Genomic DNA, 21,920 nt, shown 5'->3' on the forward strand with positions numbered 1-21,920 from the left:
GTAGTCTATTGTTTGATATGTAATACAATTCTGGATTTTATTGGAAGGTAATTTAATGTTTAATATTAGGGATTTTGTGTGTTTTTGGAAAAGCGACGCACAAGAGTTTAGTAATTCTGATTCAGATTGTTTGCAAATTATTTAAACAAAGTAATTTAGTCTTCGTAGTCTACACTATATTTTATTGAAAATGGTCTCATTAATTGATAGTTTAATAAAGAGTTTATTTAACTGTGAAAGTTATTTATTTTATTTTTTTGTGAAATGTGTAATTTGAATATATGCTAAACAATACTTTCTTCTTTTTATGTGTGCTGGTGTATTAACAAGAGTGAGTTGAGGTAACCTTTATAATTCTTGTATATGTAAAAATAATTTGATTGTACTTTTTAAATGTATGTTAATTTCTTAAAACTTATCACTCTTCTTTCTTGCATGTGCTGGTACACTGGTAAAAGACAGTTGAGGCATGTCAAACTTTTCAAACTTTATTAAAATGCACTTAGAATATACTGCTGAAGTAAATGTATAACAAAGCATGCCTGACAAGTATACCTTTTGTGTGTGTGTGTGTGGTGGTGCACTGGTTAAAGACTGTGAGCTGAGGTAAGGCATCTTTTTGTAACCATTTAAAAATAATTTGGAATATTCTGCTGAAGTAAATGTTTCAATGCATAACAAAGCATGCCTGACAAGTGTATTTTTTTGTGTGTGATGGTGCACTGGTTAAAGACTGCGAGCTGAGGTAAGGCAACTTTTTGTAACTATTAAAGAATTTAGAATCTACTGTGAAATGTATAACCTAGCATGCCTGACAAGTATACCTTTTGTGTGTGTGTGTGTGTGTGTGTGTGTGTGGTGGTGCACTGGTTATAGACTGCGAGTTGACACAAGTTAAATGCTTTTTTTTTTTTTTTTTTTTTTTTTTTTATAGCAAAATTAAGACCGTATCCATGTGTGCTGGGCAGTCTTAAGATATCATCAGTACTTGTCTTGTCAAGGGCTTATGTGAATAATTATGTTGCTGGTCATTATAAAATCTTGCATGGATATTTTAAGAAACGTTTCTTTATTCTGTTGTTTTCATTCCTGTTGATGAGATTTTCTTGAAAAATTGTCTCCTTAAGTGATAGTTGAAAGTTTTAGCTTTGAAAATTTTTTTGTGAAAGGTGTAAATTGAATATGCTAAACAATACTTATGTGTGCTGGTGAATGGATAAGTGTGAGTTAAGGTAACCTTTTATAATTTCCATATAATTTTTAAATGTGTGAAATGAAGTTCTTAAAATTCCTAACTATCACACTACTTTTTTGCATGTGCTGGTACAATGGGAAAAGACTGAGTTGAGGTATGTCAATTTTTGAACTTGCATTTAGAACATACTGCTGAAGTAAGTGTTTAAATGTATAACAAAGCCTGGCTGACAAGTGTACCTTTTTCTTCTATGTGTGGTGGTGCACTGGTTCTAGACTGCGAGCTAAGGTAATTCAACTTTTTGTAACCATTTAAAAAAACAATTTAAAATATACTGCTGAAGTAAATGTTTAAATGTATAACAAAGCATAGCTGGCAAGTATGCCTTTTCTTTCACGTGTGGTGGCACATTGGTCAAAGACTGCGAGGTAAGTCAAACATTGTTTAGAATATACTGCTAAAGTACATTTAAATGTATAACAAACCATAGCTGACAAATGTATCTTTTTCTTTTGTGTGGTGGTGCACTGGTTATAGACTGCGAGTTGAAGTTAAATGCTTGCTTTTTTCATAGCAAAATTAAGACCGTATCCATGTGTGCTGGGCAGTGTTAAGATATTAATCAGTACTTGTGTCTTGTCAAGGGCTTATGTGAATATGTTGCTGGTCACAAAATCTTGCATTGATATTTTAATTAAGAAACATTTCTTATTCTCTTTCCATTCCTGTTAATGTTAGTACATCACATTTTTATGTTAATCATTTGAACCGTTTGAATAGCTACAGTGTAATCAGGTTCTGATGCTTTAAGAATTGAGAAGTACATGTAGTAATTCTATTTCCGTGTTCACAGATGCCGCGACCAACGAAGAGGTCGACAATAGCCAAACGGCTATATGCACAGCGATGTGCAAGTACAGAGGCTGCACCGCTTCCTCTTAAAATAACTGAAGCAGAGTTTCCACCCCTTCCTCTTAAAAAAAGGGCAGAGGCTGCACGACCACCTCTTAAAACATACAAGGCCGAGGTAACGCCGCTTCCTCGTAAAAAAATGGCCGACTGCTCCGGCAGTTGTAATCCTGGCCCCACCCAGCAGGTTCCACCCTGTCCTGCAAAAACAAACGGGAAAGAGGCTGCGACGCTTCCTCTCAAAATAAGTCAAGCCAAGGTTATGCCCACTCCTTGTAAAAAAAAAGGCCGGTTTTGCCATCGTGTAGAAACCACCCCTCAACAGGTTCCACCCCTCCCTGTGGGTACAATTGGGGTAGAGGCAAAAACGCTCCCTCTTAAAACAAGTCGAGCCGAGGTTATGCCACATCCTCGTATAAAAAAAGGTCGGTTTTGCCATCGTGTAGAAACCACCCCTCAACAGGTTCCACCCCTCCCTGTGGGCGCGATTGGGGTAGAGGCAAATACGCTCCCTCTTAAAATAAGTCGAGCCGAGGTTATGCCACATCCTCGTAAAAAAATAGGCGGTTTTTGCCATCGTGTAGAAACCACCCCTCAACAGGTTCCACCCCTCCCTGTGAATCCAATTGGGGTAGAGGCTGCACCGCTCCCTCTTAAAAGAAAGCGAGCACCAACCAATGAGCGAACCCGTTCATTGGATAACTATACAATCTCATTTACTTCTCATGAAATCTCATTTACTTCTCATGAAATCTCATATACTTCCAACAAACTATCAGAAAACAACCCAAATTTCCACAGGTCTGATCAATCTCATAGTTCCAGAGAATCTGAAGAAAGGTTTGCTATCCCATCAAAATTGAATGCGAATGCTTTGAACACTTTAAATGTGTGCGCTGATTCTCCACAGAAAGCAGTGCTAAAAGGTTCTTTTAATCAAGCTGATGCCCGCTTTGGTGATTCCAGTTTTCCATCCACGTCTGGTAAAGCCCTTTACAGTGAAGTATTAAAACGCTCACCCAAGGTCTGTGAATCCGTAAAGACTGGGGTAAGGCCATCTGATTTTCAAGTAGACTCTGGCAAACCCCGGCAACACCAGATGAAGCACCCCATGAAAACCCAACTAAAATCCATGAAAAAACCTATCCAAACTGAACAAAACATTCCTGTAATTTGCCATGAAAGTGCTTTGAGTGCTTGTTGTGATTTTCCACAGAAATCCATGCTAAGAGGGTCTTTTGATCAAGCTGATGCCCGCTTTGGAGATTCACGCAACAGGCAGTGTGGCGCCATCGGTCTCACGGCAGTGTTGAAAAGCAAGCTGAAGAATGTGCTGACGTGGACTACACAAGATCTGGACGGTGTCTTGGTTGAAGGAACACGTCTTTACGAGTCTCTAAGAAAACATGGTAACATAAAAGATAGAGAAGTCAAGGGTAGGAATTACATTGCAGTCCATGAATTACCGAGGAGACACATGTTGGGTAATACTACATTTTCCATCGAGTACGCTCCGTCTCTGACTGGTTTTGTTAATGTCAATGAGTACCACGAGTATGACCAAGCCATAAGCGCTGTAGCCATGCCACTTGATGTAGCCCTTCAGCAAACTCTACTGAGTGCTGATGCTTTCTTGTTAACCATTTGTGCCAACACATCTGCAGTTATTAAGCAGGGGTCATGGTATGCAGTCGTTGACTCTCATGCCATCAGGACAGACACAAGTTGTGTAGTCTATCACCGTACCATAGAGTCTCTGTACGACTATATCAATGACATGGCACAGTTGTTTGGGGTACCTGAGCCACCATTTGAGATAACTGGAGTTTTGGTTCATGCAGATGCAGAAGTGTCTGATCCGCTGCAAGAAGCAGGCAGCAGCGGTTTCCCATGCTCTTCCGGTAAAGCCCTCTACAGTGATGTCTTAAAACGCATACCAAAGGTACGTGAATCTGTGAAGACTGAGCCAAAGACCCCTGATTATCCAGTACCTGTGGATGAAGTTGCAGATGTGAGAAACCCTAACCTTCCAACACAGACAGCCTCTAATGTGTTGCCAAGTAAAGGTAAAAGATTGAGGAAAGAAAAGCACATTGAGCTGTCAGGTAAACGGGTTACAAAATCCCACGCTGAAACTGTTATAACCGATGATTTGATGATCACTGATGTTTCAGTTCCAGATGTCTTTTTTTCTCCCTTAACACATAATGAGAAGCAAGTTTTATGTGAGCTCATACAAATGTCCAATGATAACAGTGACCATAATGTCATAAACTTTGGTCCCATTTCAGCTCCGTGTCAGACAAAGACCATTAAACCAGACGGTAACTGCTTTTTCAGATCGTTGGCACATGTGATATGTGGAAGTGAAGAGAAACACTTGAAGGTTCGCCGTGCAGTTGTGAAACATCTAAAGATGAATACTCTGCTGTTTGAGAGGTACGTGAGAAGTGAGTATTCTTCAGCAGAGGATTATCTGACACGATCTAGAATGTTTTATTCTGGCTCATGGGTAACCGAAATTGACATATTTGTTGCGGCCGATCTATTCAAAACCACCATAATGACTTTTAATGACGGCCGATGGAATGCACACAAACCTACCGGAGAGGCATCCACTCAGAATGCAATTTATCTGAAACACTGTAACCGTAATCATTATGAAGTTGTGACATGTGTTAAGCACAGGGATCGAGATTCTGTTTGTGCAGGAGCATGTGGAAATGTGATGTCAAATGAGGTCAGCAAACCATGTCTGCGTAAGAGAAAGGTAAGCGATGCTGCAGAATGTTGTCCCACCAAAAGACATCGGGAGAGATATCGCAACGACTGTGAGTACAGACAAAAAAAGCTGAAGCATGACAGGTTAAAATATGGTAACGACCCTTATTATAGACAATACAAAATTGAGTATGCCAAAAGAAAATATTCTGATGATACCGTTTACAGGGGGAAAAAAATTGAATCCGACAAAACTAAATATTGTAGGGATAGATATTACAGAGAGAGAAAAAAGGGAATTCTTCGTGACCAATATCTAAAAAATGTTGATGTTCGTAAATCAAAGTGTGAGCGTTCTAAGGCCAAGTACTTGAGCAATTTTCAGTTCCAAAAACGTGTTTGCCAGTATTCTCGATTGAAATATAAATATAATGTATCTTTTCAGGCAAATGTATGTGAGTATTCAAAGAAAAAATATCTGCAAAACATGGCCTTCAAAGCAAGAGTGCGTGAGTATTCAAAGAGTAGAAACATTCAGAATCCAGCCTTTAAAGTTAAAATGGCTAAGTATTCCATAATGAAATACCATAAAGATGTGACCTTTCGTGTGAGTAAAATACAAAAAGGTTGTGAAAGGTATGCAAGAAAGAAGGAACAACAAGACATTGATGTTGCTATTGATCATTTTAGACAAGAAATTAGTAGTGGTCCAGAGTTTGTGTGCTGTGTCTGTCACCGTTTACTTTTCAGAAAGCAGGTTGTTGAATGTAGAAGACACTGCTATGAAGACAAAGGTGTTAAAGTTGCTGCTTTGGGGAGAAGATGCATCACAACCAGGTATGTTCATATCTGTGATCAAAAGTGTGAAGGATCTTCTGCTCATTCCTCAGGGTGCAAATTATGGATCTGTCTAACGTGTCATCGAAAAATCCTTTGTGGACAACTGCCCGAAGAGAGCGTTGCTAACAACATGCATTTGGTGGACGTTCCAAATCAGCTGAAATGCCTCAACTCTTTGGAACAACATCTCATTGCACGTAATATTCCTTTTATGAAATTACTGTGCCTTCCTCGTGGTAAGCAACATGGATGCCATGGCCCTGTAGTGTGCGTCCCAGTTAATGCCACAGATGTTTCCAATATCCTTCCACGAAATGAATGTGATGACAAGATGATAAGGATCAAACTGAAACGGAAGTTAACCTACAAAGGGCATTATGAGTATAAGTATGTACACACTGATCGTGTTCGAAATGCTCTGAAATATTTAATCCAGTTCAATAAGTGGTTCAGTGATGTGGAGATTAATCAGCAGTGGATCAGCTCTTTGAACGAACCAGAAGAAAATGTTGTGGATGAAATGGAGCAACAAGATGTAGTTGAAAAGATTGACGAAAATGACCTTGATGAACAGCAAGAGGAAGACCTTACCTACATCAAAGAGCAAAGTGGTCTTTTGTCAGATACGTCATTGCAACCTGTGGACATCGGTTCAGAAGTAATTGATCAGCATTTCCAGGATGTATTAAATCTGGCACCTGCTGAAGGTAACAGTCCTGTTAGTTTGTTATCCGATAGGTCTAACGAAGCAAAATGTTTCCCTGTTCTGTATCCAACTGGTAGTCCAACATTCCATGATAAGAGGGAGGTAAAAATAACATTGTCGAGATACTTGAATGCAAGAATCCTCAATGCGGATGGACGTTTTGCACGAAGCACAGACTTCATTTTCTATGCACAGTATCTGTCGGAGATTGATCAAGTTGTATCCAATGTTTCAATTGCTTTGCGCAAAGGATGTGAGAAGAGTTTGTTGACTGAAGTGACATCAGATGTGCTAACGAACCCAGACTCGTTATCTAAAATCTTGAATTTTGATGAAGGATACAAGTTTTTGAGACCAATCCGTGGAACACCTCCATATTGGCAGTCTACTCAAAAGGACCTTTTTGCACTTGTAAGACAGCTAGGTATTCCAACTTTCTTTGCATCCTTTAGTTCTGCGGATCTCAGATGGCCAGAAATGATTAGTACTATAATCAAACTAGAAGGGAAAAATGTGAAAGCAGATGAACTTGACTGGTCTGAAAAATGTGGATTGATTAGACGAAACCCAGTGACTGCTGCAAGAATGTTTGATCATAGATGGCATTGTTTTCTGAGAGATGTAATCATGTCTTCAGCTCAACCGATCGGCAAGATAGTAGATTACTTTTATCGTGTAGAGTTTCAACAGCGTGGATCTCCTCATGTTCACTGTCTGTTTTGGGTTGAAAATGCCCCAACGTTAAATGAAGACAATGAAGAAAACGATGGTTTGGTTGCTACTTTCATTGATCGTTACATCACTTGTGAGACCCCAAGCGAGGATGAAACCGAACTGTTTGAGATTGTCAACGGTGTTCAGAAGCACAGTGTCAGACATTCAAAGACATGTCGTAAGAAAAAGACAGTTTGCAGATTTAATTTTCCACGACCCCCATCAAGCCGTACCTTTATTACAAGAGGTGGTAGTCGAGACGATTTGAAAAGCGGTGACGGAAAAGATACTGCACATACAGTTTTAGAAAAAGTGAAAAAGGCTTTAACAGCTTCTGATATGGATTATGACTCAACTGATGCATTTTTTGAATCCATTGGTATTAACCAAGCTCTCTGAGAAAGTGTATGCACAGTGTTCCAAAAAGAAATCCGTTGTCCTTAAAAGAAGTCCAAAAGACGCCTGGGTGAACCAGTATAATAAACATTTACTGCGTGCCTGGCAAGGCAACATGGATATCCAGTACGTCACTGATGCTTACTCCGTAGTGGTTTACATTATCAGTTACATCACAAAAGCAGAACAAGAAATGGGATTGTTGCTGCAACGTGCGCAAAATGAAGCCATGAATGGAAACCTTGAAGCGAGATCATCACTAAAGATGCTTGGTAGTGTATATCTTCACAACAGAGAAGTTTCTGCTCAAGAGGCTGTTTATCGTCTGACCGGTATGCACTTGAAGGAATGTTCTCGTAAAGTCCAGTTTATTCCAATTGGATTGAATCCTGTAAAGATGAGTTTGCCTCTTCGTGTCATCAAAAACAAAGTTGATCAGTCTGGTGAAGAAGCTAGCTTTTGGATGACTAGTCTGGTTGACCGATACAAGAATAGGCCAAACACGGAAGAGTTTGAGATCCAATGTCTTGCAAGTTTTTGCTCTGAAAACAGGATCTTGTCAAAATCGGAGGTTTCTTCACAAAAAAAGTCTTCTGAAGACAAGGTGATCAAGCTTAACAACGACTGTGGTTATATGATGAAGAGAACTCGAACTGACCCTGCTGTTGTTCGATATCCGAGATTTTCTCCCAAAAAAGATCCAGAAAAGTACTTTCATTCATTGTTGCAACTTTTCTTGCCACATTATGAAGATTGTCAGCTCAAGCCTGAGAGTTTTACCACTTATGAGCAATTCTACAACAGTGGTGCTGTGAAATGTGGGAGAAATGTGACGCAAGTCAAATGTATTGTTGATGCTAATCGAGCACTCTTTGAAAAGGAAAGTGACAAAATTGATCGAGCTCAACAGCTTTTGGAGCAAGGTGTTGATTTGGAAGATGCTTGGGCTGCGTTATGTCCTGAAACTGAAAAGGAACGTCATGAATGCTTAGAACTAAGGAAGAGTAATACAATTCCTGATGAAGATGATTCTGAGTGTTCTATTCCAGATCTTGTAGCGAACCCTCGAACTCCATACAGTATTGAAACCAATCAGGCTGGAATGTCTAGAGAAGAGGCATTATGTTTACAGCGATCATTAAATGCACAACAATCTGCAATCTTTTACAAAGTACGGAAATGGTGTTTAGAGAAACTTCTTGGTGAAAACCCTGAACCATTTCACTTGTTTGTCACTGGTGGAGCAGGCACAGGCAAGAGTCATTTGATCAAAGCGATCTACTATGAATCTACCAGACTTTTAGCTCAGCTGTCCGAAAACCCTGATGATAAAAGTGTGATTTTAACTGCGTCAACCGGAGTGGCCAGTTTTCAAATTGGTGCTTCTACAATCCATAATACCTTTTCCATAGGTGCCAATGTCAAACTGCCATATCAGCCCCTAGGTGATGACAAAATCAATTCACTGCGTGCAAAACTGGGAGGTTTGCAGATTCTGATCATTGATGAGGTGTCTATGGTTGACCATCACCTTTTGTCTTATGTTCATGGTAGATTGAGACAAATTAAGCAAACTGGTGACTACTCAATTTTTGGAAGAGTCAGTTTGGTCTGTGTTGGTGATTTTTATCAGCTACCCCCAGTCAAGGGAATTCCCCTGTACGTTGATCCAAAAGGAGTGAATCTTTGGGATACCAACTTTGAAATTGCTGAACTAACACAAGTTGTCAGGCAACAAGATGCATCTTTTGCTGAAATGTTAAATCGTCTGAGAGTTCATAAAAAGAACGAAACTCTAAGCCCAAATGACATCAACATGTTGAAGCAACGTGAAACTGGTGAAGAATGCGACGCTATTCATATATTCCCTACAAATGCTCAGGTAGATGAGTACAATATACAGAAACTTAATGAGCGTTGTCCTGAGGCAATCACTATTCACGCTAGAGACTTTGCTAGAAATCCAGAAACTGGAAGAATAGAAAGGAAAGTTGGATTTCATACAAAAGTTTTCAACTCCTGTTTGGACAAATGTGTTTCCTTGGGTGTTGGTGCCAGAGTAATGCTTAGGAAAAATGTTGATGTTTCTGATGGACTTGTCAATGGAGCCTGTGGCACAGTTGTCCACATAAGCAGAAAACAAAGACGTGATGATGATGAAGATGACTTCCCATCAGCTATCCATGTTGAATTTGATGATCCAAATGTTGGTAAAGTTCAGAGATCGAAGCTGCGACAGAAATATTCTCCAAATTCTACTGTTATTGAAGTGGAAGAAGATCAAGTGTCAAACGATGGTGGTTTGAGACATCAGTTTCCACTTAAATTGGCATGGGCATGCACCGTTCATAAAGTGCAAGGACTCACAGTAGATAAAGCGGTCGTCTCACTTGACAAGGTATTTTCTCCGGGACAAGCATACGTTGCACTGAGTCGTGTGAGAACCCTCGATGGACTAATAATTAATAACTTCAAAGACTCTGTCATATATTGTAATGAGAAAATTGACTCCGCTATGAAAAACATGCCCCGACTTGCTTTAGAAAATTACAGTTTTGTAAAGACACCTGGCGTGTTTACAATTGCTCTTCATAATGTACAAAGTCTTCGAGCTCATGTTCAAGATCTTCAAGTTCACAGACAGATAATGAATGCAGATTGCATCTGTTTAACTGAAACGTGGCTAAAAGTTGAAGACCAAGTACAGATTCCAGGATTTGTTTTTAAGAGCAATCCAAGAGCTAAATGTTATGACAACAGTACTCCACTTTTCACTGATTTAAAACTACAAAGAGGAGGTGGAGTTGGACTATTCTGTTGTGAAAGCATTCATTTTAATGTCAGGGTTCCAGAACCTTGTAACTTGGAATGTCTATACTTTGCAGTTCCACATCTAAGTTTGAATGCTGCTTTGCTGTACAGACCTAATTCATATCCACTTAATCTGTTTCGACAAAATATGTTGCATGTTATTGATGAGCTGGAGAAACAGTCAGGAAAGAAAGTGATTATGGGAGACTTCAATGAGGACATCTTGACATCATCTACAATTGGTACACTAATGGAACTACATGGATACAGTCAACATGTGCAACACCCTACCACTGAAAAAGGTACACTGATAGACCATGTCTATGTTAAAGATGCAGAAAATGTCTCTGTTGAAATTGTGCAAACGTATTACAGTTACCACCAAGCAGTCCTTATTTCACTGAGGTAAAAATTAATGTGTGTGATTATGTAATGAAATCTGTATAACCTGCATTATTTGTTTCTTGTCTGTGCTCTTACTTGTTCAATGTTCATCCTGAGCTTCCAACTGGCATACAACTGCAGGGCAAGTGTACAACTGGAGACGGTATGTTCTAAGTCTATCTATATCTAAATGAATAACTCTTATAACGATCCATCAGTTGAATATGTACAGCTGTTCCATGTTATGATTGAAGTATTATCTGAAGGTAATCCATTTTATCAATGCAAAACTCTGAAGTGAGAATTGTATCACTGTATTGTCTGTTCTGTTTTTGTGTCCATACGATATGAGCTCTATCCTGAGATACCAACATGGTCAGAGTCCAGTTAATCCAGCCTGTAATTCAAACAAGTGATCATCATTTTCAACCCAACATCTCCCATAATTGCTCTTCTTTCTTGAGCTAGTAAGCTTCACCCAGCCAAGGTAACTGTAGTATTTACTTTGTAATCATCTTAATGCTTTATTATTATTATTATTATTATTATTATTATTTTAATTCTGCTTAAATTCTCAGTTTTGAGAGTTATTTTTAACTGACATTTAATCCATAATCTAATTTCAGTCATTCTAAGCCATCCAAATCATAATGGATGCTTCCAAACATTATAGGAAGCATCCACAAAGACTGCCTGCATCCATCCATTTGTCTCCTAATATTACAATTAAGTCAATAGAACAACACAAAATTGGTAAGTAGACTCAGTTGTGCATGATTACACAAGCAGAATAAAGGCATGGTTAAATTCATCAACTATATGCAAGCACATCTGCAAGTCATCTTTTTAGACGTATGAAATGCACAAGTCAGATTTTCTCCCATACAAGAGATTCTGTACTCCATCCAACACATAATTATGTACCTCAATAACTTTCTTAATGAAGAAAACAACTGATGTAAATGTAGTAGTGTCAGAATAAAACTGACTAATTTGTTCAGGCACTGTTTCACCTAATAGCAATCTATTTTCAGGTTTGTGCATCAAGTCTCACTAACTAGTGTCAAAGGAAAGTGCGCAGATGTCTACATATTTCACTAAATGTTTCAGATGTGCAAACACTTTATCAAGCTGTTAATGTTCCATGAATGTATTTTCAGATTTCTGCAATACACTACATATTTGCAACTTCCTCCTTATCCTATATTTGATTTTTCTACGCCATGAACTGTTTTTATGAAGAGGCACACAACCAATCAAAAGGTAAATTAATATATCTGCAATACTCAAATTGACTCATTTCTTAAAGCAGTCTTTCACCTGTTGATACATTTTTCAGCTTTGTGCAATACGTTACACTTCAAACTTCCACCTTATCCATTATGATTGTCCGCTCCATGAACTGTTTTTATGAAGAGGCACACAACCAATCAAAAGGTAAATTCATATCTGCAATACTCGAATTGACTCATTTCTTAAAGCAGTCTTTCACCTGTTAATACATTTTTCAGGTTTGTGCATCAAAACCCAATATCTCCTGTCCACTACTCCCAAAAGGTGAGTGTACAGATTGCTAAATGGTTTGTGTTGTGCAAACACTTTAATTATCAAGAAGTTTAACATGTAACATTTAATCATTTAGCAGACGCTTTTATCCAAAGCGACTTACAAATGAGAACAATAGAAGCAGTCAGGTCAACAAGAGAACAACAACAGAATACAAGTGCCATGACAAGTCTCAGTTAGTCTAGTATAGAACGCATAGCCAGGTGTATATAATTTTTTTTTTTTTTAATTAAATGAAAGAGACAAGAAAAGGAAAAGTACTGGTGTTAGTAGGTTAAGTGCAGGCGAAAAAGATGAGTCTTTAGATGTTTCTTGAAAGTGAGTAAAGACTCCGCTGTACGAATTGAGATTGGGAGGTCATTCCACCAGCTGGGCACAGTCCAGGAAAAGGTCCGTGAGAGTGATTTTGAATTTCTTTGGGATGGCACCACAAGGCGTTGTTCACTTGCAGAGCGCAAGCTTCTGGAGGGCACATAGGATTTAACCATACAAAATTAAGAAGTTAATTTTCCATGAATGTATTTTCAGATTTCTGCAATTTACTAAACATCAAACTTCCTTCTCCAATATGACTCTCCGCCCCATGAACGGTTTTTATGAAGAGGCACACAACCAATCAAAAGGTAAATTAATATATCTGCAATACTCAAATTGACTCATTTCTTAAAGCAGTCTTTCACCTGTTGATACATTTTTCAGGTTTGTGCAATACGTTACACTTCAAACTTCCACCTTATCCATTATGATTGTCCGCTCCATGAACTGTTTTTATGAAGAGGCACACAACCAATCAAAAGGTAAATTCATATCTGCAATACTCGAACTGACTCATTTCTTAAAGCAGTCTTTCACCTGTTCATACATTTTCAGGTTTGTGCATGAAATCCCAATATCTACTGTCCACTGTTCCCAAAAGGTGAGTATGCAACAAACGTAGACATCTGTACAATGTTTCAGTTGTGAAAACACTATCAGTCAGTTAATGTTCCATGACTGTATTTTCAGATTTCTGCAATGTTACACTTCAAACTTCCGCCTTATCCATTATGATTCTCCGCTCCATTAACTGTTTTTATGAAGAGGCATGCAACCAATCAAAAGGTAAATTAATATATCTGCAATACTCAAACTGACTCATTTCTTAAAGCAGTCTTTCACCTGTTAATACATTTTTCAGGTTTGTGCATCAAAACCCAATATCTCCTGTCCACTACTCCCAAAAGGTGAGTGTACAGATTGCTAAATGGTTTGTGTTGTGCAAACACTTTAATTATCAAGAAGTTTAACATGTAACATTTAATCATTTAGCAGACGCTTTTATCCAAAGCGACTTACAAATGAGAACAATAGAAGCAGTCAGGTCAACAAGAGAACAACAACAGAATACAAGTGCCATGACAAGTCTCAGTTAGTCTAGTATAGAACGCATAGCCAGGTGTATATAATTTTTTTTTTTTTTAATTAAATGAAAGAGACAAGAAAAGGAAAAGTACTGGTGTTAGTAGGTTAAGTGCAGGCGAAAAAGATGAGTCTTTAGATGTTTCTTGAAAGTGAGTAAAGACTCCGCTGTACGAATTGAGATTGGGAGGTCATTCCACCAGCTGGGCACAGTCCAGGAAAAGGTCCGTGAGAGTGATTTTGAATTTCTTTGGGATGGCACCACAAGGCGTTGTTCACTTGCAGAGCGCAAGCTTCTGGAGGGCACATAGGATTTAACCATACAAAATTAAGAAGTTAATTTTCCATGAATGTATTTTCAGATTTCTGCAATTTACTACACATCAAACTTCCTTCTCCAATATGACTCTCCGCCCCATGAACGGTTTTTATGAAGAGGCACACAACCAATCAAAAGGTAAATTAATATATCTGCAATACTCAAATTGACTCATTTCTTAAAGCAGTCTTTCACCTGTTGATACATTTTTCAGGTTTGTGCAATACGTTACACTTCAAACTTCCACCTTATCCATTATGATTGTCCGCTCCATGAACTGTTTTTATGAAGAGGCACACAACCAATCAAAAGGTAAATTCATATCTGCAATACTCGAACTGACTCATTTCTTAAAGCAGTCTTTCACCTGTTCATACATTTTCAGGTTTGTGCATGAAATCCCAATATCTACTGTCCACTGTTCCCAAAAGGTGAGTATGCAACAAACGTAGACATCTGTACAATGTTTCAGTTGTGAAAACACTATCAGTCAGTTAATGTTCCATGACTGTATTTTCAGATTTCTGCAATGTTACACTTCAAACTTCCGCCTTATCCATTATGATTCTCCGCTCCATTAACTGTTTTTATGAAGAGGCATGCAACCAATCAAAAGGTAAATTAATATATCTGCAATACTCAAACTGACTCATTTCTTAAAGCAGTCTTTCACCTGTTAATACATTTTTCAGGTTTGTGCATCAAAACCCAATATCTCCTGTCCACTACTCCCAAAAGGTGAGTGTACAGATTGCTAAATGGTTTGTGTTGTGCAAACACTTTAATTATCAAGAAGTTTAACATGTAACATTTAATCATTTAGCAGACGCTTTTATCCAAAGCGACTTACAAATGAGAACAATAGAAGCAGTCAGGTCAACAAGAGAACAACAACAGAATACAAGTGCCATGACAAGTCTCAGTTAGTCTAGTATAGAACGCATAGCCAGGTGTATATAATTTTTTTTTTTTTTAATTAAATGAAAGAGACAAGAAAAGGAAAAGTACTGGTGTTAGTAGGTTAAGTGCAGGCGAAAAAGATGAGTCTTTAGATGTTTCTTGAAAGTGAGTAAAGACTCCGCTGTACGAATTGAGATTGGGAGGTCATTCCACCAGCTGGGTACAGTCCAGGAAAAGGTCCGTGAGAGTGATTTTGAATTTCTTTGGGATGGCACCACAAGGCGTTGTTCACTTGCAGAGCGCAAGCTTCTGGAGGGCACATAGGATTTAACCATACAAAATTAAGAAGTTAATTTTCCATGAATGTATTTTCAGATTTCTGCAATTTACTACACATCAAACTTCCTTCTCCAATATGACTCTCCGCCCCATGAACGGTTTTTATGAAGAGGCACACAACCAATCAAAAGGTAAATTAATATATCTGCAATACTCAAATTGACTCATTTCTTAAAGCAGTCTTTCACCTGTTGATACATTTTTCAGGTTTGTGCAATACGTTACACTTCAAACTTCCACCTTATCCATTATGATTGTCCGCTACATGAACTGTTTTTATGAAGAGGCACACAACCAATCAAAAGGTAAATTCATATCTGCAATACTCGAACTGACTCATTTCTTAAAGCAGTCTTTCACCTGTTCATACATTTTCAGGTTTGTGCATGAATTCCCAATATCTACTGTCCACTGTTCCCAAAAGGTGAGTATGCAACAAACGTAGACATCTGTACAATGTTTCAGTTGTGTAAACACTATCAGTCAGTTAATGTTCCATGACTGTATTTTCAGATTTCTGCAATGTTACACTTCAAACTTCCGCCTTATCCATTATGATTCTCCACTCCATGAACTGTTTTTATGAAGAGGCACACAACCAATCAAAAGGTAAATACATATATCTGCAATACTCGAATTGACTCATTTCTTAAAGAAGTCTTTCACCTGTTGATACATTTTTCAGGTTTGTGCAATACGTTACACTTCAAACTTCCACCTTATCCATTATGATTGTCCGCTCCATTAACTGTTTTTATGAAGAGGCACGCAACCAATCAAAAGGTAAATTAATATATCTGCAATACTCGAATTGACTCATTTCTTAAAGCAGTCTTTCACCTGTTGATACATTTTCAGGTTCACTACTCCAAAAAGGTGAATGTGCAACTAACATAGACAACTGTACAATGTTTGAGTTGTGTAAACACTATCAATCTGTTAATTTTCCATGAATGTATTTTCAGATTTCTGCAATATGCTACATATGTGAAACTTCCTCCTTCAGTATTGGATTCTCCACTCCATGAACTGTTTTTATGAAGAGGCACACAACCAATACAACGGTACGTTGAATTGTATGTCTGCAAAGCCTGAATTTATCCATTTGCATGGTTTCACTGAATACATGTGCATCACAACTAAATATCTACTGTCAAAAGTTGAGTGGAGAGTAAGGTCTATGTAAATTACAAAATGTTTAAGTGGTGCAAACTCTAATCAACTTGTTAATGTTCCTTGAATGTATCTTCAGATTTCTGCAATAGCTACAGTTGAAACTTCTTCCGTATCCATTAAATGATTGTCCACTCTATGAACCCTTTTTATGAAGAAGCACACAACTAAAAAAAGAGAGAATATATTATCCTTTGTGCTTGCTAATCAGAAGTTGATACTAATTTGACTTAACTTTTCTGCTTCTCTTTCTTACAGTGAATACAAAATCATTGTTCAAGTATCTTCAGAAAATGTCCCGGCAAAACTCTAAACTGATGCAGGCAGTCAATAGTCAAAGATATCACAAATGCATAACCACAAAAGTAACACAATTCTATATGAAATGTTGGATGGATGGCTTGTATTATATTTGGCCTATGTACAGCAAACTTGGATGCCAGCCAAAGGAGGATGGCTTGCCCCTGCTGAGTCTGGTTCCTCCCAAGGTTTCTCCCTATACCTCTCTGCTGATGATCCGCTTCACTAATTTAGGGAGTTTTTCCTTGCCACTGTTGCCTTCTGGCTTGCTCACTGGGGTTTTAAGGCACAATATTTTCAATGTAAATTGTTTGTAAAGAACAATAAATACATGATGACTTAGAATATACTTTTGTCCTTGCTTTCATGTAGTCTATCAATGTCCTTTTTTTGTTTACTGATCTACGTTAGATGTTTTAAGTAGAATTTGTTTATATATATTATTATTTTTTTTTTGTATTTTTTTTTTAAATTGACATCTCTGAGCACAATTCATATCACACTGTTACATAGAGGATACATGATAATGGATAAAATGATATAGTAGTCATTTTTTTGCATTCAGGTTATTTCATTGTACTATTAAACCTGGAATTGAAAGAAACCGGAATTGGAGAAAAAAATTAAAGTGATTTATATTTAGTGTACACAGAAGTATTCATGTTGTAAGGTTTAATTGATGATCCCATTTAAGTATCTTGAGAAAAGACTGAAAGCTTGACAAAATTCGGTTTTAATTTTTTTTTTTTTGATTCTCAATGAAACCAACAAATATAAAATGATTTCCTATTGTATAAAATGGCAGGAGTTGACCCCCTAAGTGCACATTATTTTTGTTCATAGCTGTCAATTTAACAAGTATAAAACTTAGTTGAAATGTTGCAAAGATGTCCTTGTATTGTTGATCAGATGTTCTATTATGTCACCCCACAGAAGAATTTAAACCCTTGACCTCATCTGTGAGAACACAATTCTTCTCATACAGTGAATCATATGGCACACAGTTACTATAATGTTGAAGATATGTTTTTATATAAAAAGGAACACAGATGAAGCATAAACTTGCATGCTAAAAAAATAATGTTTTTGAAGTGTAGTGAAGAGCAAATACAGCAGCAATATAATATACATAGAAAAAACAAGATCAGAAGTAGAGACGTTCAAAAATGAACAAAAATAAAATCCTCATAAAATCCAACATCTGGAACAAACACAATATTGACCACCCTGGATTTGAAGCCCCAACCTTAGAGGGTTGAAACCAGCAGCTTAGAAGAGTGCACCACTCAGTCAATGCACATCATAGCATACTGTATAAGAGAGGTTAAGGTGTGAGAATGATCTCAAAACTTCAAAATCAAACAGAAGATCAGATGAAAAAGACCAAAACATATTCTTGATTCAATGTGAACACAGAGAAAATCCAATGGCTTGAACAGAAGCATCATTAACCACCCTGGATTCGAACCCATGACCTTTTGGGTTTGGGACCAGGACCTTAGCATAGTGAGCCACATTAGTTGATTCACATTTGACATGCCACAGAAGAGACGTTAAGGTGTGAGAATGATCTCAAAACTTCAAAATCAAACAGAGATTCCGATGAGAAAGTCCAAGAAAATATTCTTGATTCAACACAAAGAAAACCCAATGGCTTGAACAGAAGCAACCTTGACCACCCTGGATTCGAACCCACAATCTCTTGGGTTTGGGACCAGCGCCTTAGCAGAGTGAGCCACATTAGTTGACGCACATTTGACATTACACAGAAGAGAGTTTAAGGTGTGACAATTAACTCTCAAAAGACCAAAGTAGCATTTTAGCCAGATTAGCAAGCTACGCTAAAAAATGCTAACGTTGCTCAAAGTTAACCAGATAGCTCAGGAGACCCATTAGAGTCAATAGAAACGTGTTAGCATTTTAGCTAATTAGCATGCTAAGCTAACTAGCATAAATCAACAAGCACAGCCACGGTCAACTTCAGAGCTGTACACGTCGGGAACGGGAGTGAATATCAAAAATCTGTTCAGTCATTTCTGTCAGGCCTGGTCTGAAGTTCATCTGATAACATTTTGAACAAAATTGAACAAGATTTCAGGGAGGAGTAGCGAAAAAACTGTATTTCATTCCATTCAATATGGCGGACAGACGCCATATTGGAAAATGACAGTTGAGACATCATCAGATTCGGCATAACCAAAGGAATAAAATGACATAAAAATAACAAAAATCGATCAACATTTACAGTAGTTATAAGGGGTCTTGCAAGAATCGTTATATCTCTTGAACACTAGGTGGCGCTGTCTTCTAACTTCCGGGGTACCTCAGGCACATGTTGTTGATGATGCCTATCGATTTTTGTGAAGATATGTACAATAGATCAAAAGATATAGCAATTTATGACAAAATTCAAAATGGCGGACGGGTGGTCCTGGTGGTCTCGACAAAATTGACATCCACAGATCCGGAATGATCTAAAGAATCCATAGACATCAAGATCATAATTTTCTGATGAATTGTTCAGAAGTTATAAGCAAAAAAGTGCATTTTTGGTATCTCGACACCCATAGGTGGCGCTGTTCCCAAATTTGGCATGGACCCCCAGATCATGGTGTAAATGAAGTGTTCCAAGTTTGGTATCGATTGATCAAAGTTTGGCCGAGATACAGCATGTCAACCAATTTTAGGTCAGTCTCAGTAAGCTCACAGCATCATAACTTTTTTTTTAACTAGTGTTCAAAAAATTCTGTTCAGTCATTTCTGTGCGCCTCAGTCCAAAAAACATCTGAGCCAAATTTCAGAAGAATTGGACCAATTTTGAAGGAGGAGTAGTGTTTAGACTGAATACTGTACTTTTCAAAATGGCCGCTACTGTAATGGGCGGAGTCTTAATGTAAGATATGGAATGGAATCTCCATGAAGAGACAAAATAGATGTACTAAGTTTAATTTTTATAGGATAAGTGGTTTAAGAGTTATTAACGTTTGAATGTTGAATTTTTGGACTGCTGGTGGCGCTATAGAGTTGGGCCTAGAGACCCCAAAGTTGGTCAGATCACTAATAATGGTCATCTCTACAAGTGTGCCAAATTTCATCATTTTCCCATGTTTCCTTCATAGGGCTGCCATAGACTCCCATTGGAGAGGAAGAAGAAGAATAATAATAATAAAGAAAACGTACAGATACAATAGGGGCTACAGCCCTCTGGGCTTGGCCCCTAAATATAGCTGCAAGCAGCGATACCGGGGCCAAGCCCTGAAGGGCTGTAGCCAGAGCAACGAGCGGGACGAAGCAAAACGGCCAAAACAGAACTTCCATCGGACCGACGTTACCCACCCCGGATTCGATCCCACGACCTCTCGGGTTTGGGACGAGTGCCTTAGCTAAGTGCGCCACATTAGTTGACACACTGTTTGCATGGCACAGAAGAGACGTTAAGGTGTGAGAATTAACTCTCAAAAGCCCGAAGCAGCATTTTAGCCAGATTAGCATGCTACGCTAAAAAATGCTAACGTTGCTCAAAGTTAACCAGATAGCTCAGGAGACCCATTAGAGGCAATAGAAACGTGTTAGCATTTTAGCTAATTAGCATGCTAAGCTAATTAGCATAAATCAACAAGCACAGGCACGGTCAAGTTCAGAGCTGTACACGTCGAGAACGGGAGTGAATATCAAAAATCTGTTCAGTCATTTCTGTCAGGCCTGGTCTGAAGTTCATCTGATAAAAATTTGAACAAAATTGAACAAGATTTCAGGGAGGAGTAGCGAAAAAACTGTATTTCATTCCATTCAATATGGCGGACAGACGCCATGTTGGAAAATGACAGTTGAGACATCATCTGATTCGGCATAACCCACGGAATCAAATGACATAAAAATATCAAAAATCGATCAACATTTACAGTAGTTATAAGGGGTTTTGCAAGAATCGTTATATCTCTTGAACACTAGGTGGCGCTGTCTTCTAACTTCCGGGGTACCTCAGGCACATGTTGTTGATGATGCCTATCGATTTTTGTGAAGATATGTACAATAGATCAAAAGATATAGCAATTTATGACAAAATTCAAAATGGCGGACGGGTGGTCCTGGTGGTCTCGACAAAATTGACATCCACAGATCCGGAATGATCTAAAGAATCCATAGACATCAAGAAAATAATTTTCTGATGAATTGTTCAGAAGTTATAAGCAAAAAAGTGCATTTGTGGTATCTCAACACCCATAGGTGGCGCTGTTCCCAAATTTGGCGTGGACCCCCAGATCATGGTGTAGATGAAGTGTACCAAGTTTGGTATCGATTGATCAAAGTTTGGTCGAGATACAGCATCTCAACCGATTTGAGGTCAACCTCAGTAAGTTCACAGCATCATAACTTTTTTTTTCACTAGTGTTCAAAAAATTCTGTTCAGTCATTTCTGTGCGGTTCAGTCCAAAGAACATCTGAGCCAAATTTCAGAAGAATTGGACCAATTTTGAAGGAGGAGTAGTGTTTAGACTGAATACTGTACTTTTCAAAATGGCCGCTACTGTAATGGGCGGAGTCTTAATGTAAGGTGTGGAATGGAATCTCCATGAAGAGACAAAATAGATGTACTAAGTTTTATTTTCATAGAATTAGTGGTTCAAGAGTTATTAACGTTTGAATGTTGAATTTTTGAACTGGTGGTGGCGCTGTAGAGTTGGTCCTAGAGACCCCAAAGTTGGTCAGATCACTAATAATGGTCATCTCTACAAGTGTGCCAAATTTTATCATTTTCCCATGTTCCCTTCATAGGGCTGCCATAGACTCCCATTGGCCAAGAAGAAGAAGAATAATAATAATAATAATAATAATAAAACATACAGATACAATAGGGGCTACAGCCCTCTGGGCTTGGCCCCTAAATATAGCTGCAAGCAGCAATCCCGGGGCCAAGCCCTGAAGGGCTGTAGCCAGAGCAACGAGCGGGACGAAGCAAAACAGCCAAAACGGAACTTACCTCGGACCGACGTTACCCACCCCGGATTCGATCCCACGACCTCTCGGGTTCGGGACGAGTGCCTTAGCTAAGTGCGCCACATTAGTTGACACACAGTTCCAATGGCACAGAAGAGAGGTTAAGGTGTGAGAATGAACTCTCAAAAGCCCGAAGCAGCATTTTAGCCAGATTAGCATGCTACGCTAAAAAATGCTAACGTTGCTCAAAGTTAACCAGATAGCTCAGGAGACCCATTAGAGTCAATAGAAACGTGTTAGCATTTTAGCTA

General features: G+C 38.3%; 2 protein-coding genes across 28 annotated transcripts; both read left to right on the forward strand.

The window, feature by feature from the left end:
• The first annotated feature begins 556 nt into the window (after window positions 1–556).
• Window positions 557–7,549, forward strand: LOC127938345 (uncharacterized). The gene has a single exon (XM_052534888.1). It carries the CDS (start codon window positions 2,049–2,051, stop codon window positions 7,482–7,484), a length of 5,436 nt encoding a protein of 1,811 aa, XP_052390848.1. The 5' UTR covers window positions 557–2,048; the 3' UTR covers window positions 7,485–7,549.
• A 3,155-nt stretch (window positions 7,550–10,704) lies between these two features.
• On the forward strand, window positions 10,705–17,016 carry LOC127938346 (uncharacterized). Of its 27 annotated transcripts, none has more exons than XM_052534912.1 (13): window positions 10,705–11,163; window positions 11,303–11,429; window positions 11,837–11,939; window positions 12,016–12,113; window positions 12,188–12,233; window positions 12,771–12,865; window positions 13,420–13,465; window positions 14,003–14,097; window positions 14,652–14,697; window positions 15,235–15,329; window positions 16,057–16,074; window positions 16,164–16,262; window positions 16,630–17,016. In XM_052534912.1, the coding sequence occupies exons 4-12, from the start codon at window positions 12,059–12,061 to the stop codon at window positions 16,187–16,189; spliced, it is 522 nt and encodes a 173-aa protein (XP_052390872.1). In that variant the 5' UTR covers window positions 10,705–11,163; window positions 11,303–11,429; window positions 11,837–11,939; window positions 12,016–12,058; the 3' UTR covers window positions 16,190–16,262; window positions 16,630–17,016. The 27 variants fall into 27 exon arrangements, with proteins under 27 accessions (XP_052390872.1, XP_052390871.1, XP_052390873.1 ...); XM_052534911.1 differs by lacking the exon at window positions 16,630–17,016 and adding an exon at window positions 16,451–16,551; XM_052534913.1 differs by lacking the exon at window positions 16,630–17,016 and adding an exon at window positions 16,441–16,545 and having other exon boundaries at window positions 16,164–16,261.
• The last annotated feature ends 4,904 nt before the right edge of the window (window positions 17,017–21,920 follow it).

This window comes from Carassius gibelio, chromosome A20, assembly GCF_023724105.1.
Source record: "Carassius gibelio isolate Cgi1373 ecotype wild population from Czech Republic chromosome A20, carGib1.2-hapl.c, whole genome shotgun sequence".
NCBI classification, from domain to species: Eukaryota; Metazoa; Chordata; class Actinopteri; order Cypriniformes; family Cyprinidae; genus Carassius; species Carassius gibelio.

Coding starts and splice junctions, on each gene's coding strand:
- LOC127938345 (XM_052534888.1), top strand. CDS start 2,049: ATGCCGCGACCAACGAAGAGGTCGACAATAGCCAAACGGCTATATGCA.
- LOC127938346 (XM_052534890.1), top strand. CDS start 12,059: ATGATTGTCCGCTCCATGAACTGTTTTTATGAAGAGGCACACAACCAA. Junction 12,114..12,187: donor GGCACACAACCAATCAAAAG/GTAAATTCATAT, acceptor TACATTTTTCAG/GTTTGTGCATCAAAACCCAA. Junction 15,330..16,629: donor GGCACACAACCAATCAAAAG/GTAAATTAATAT, acceptor TCTTTCTTACAG/TGAATACAAAATCATTGTTC.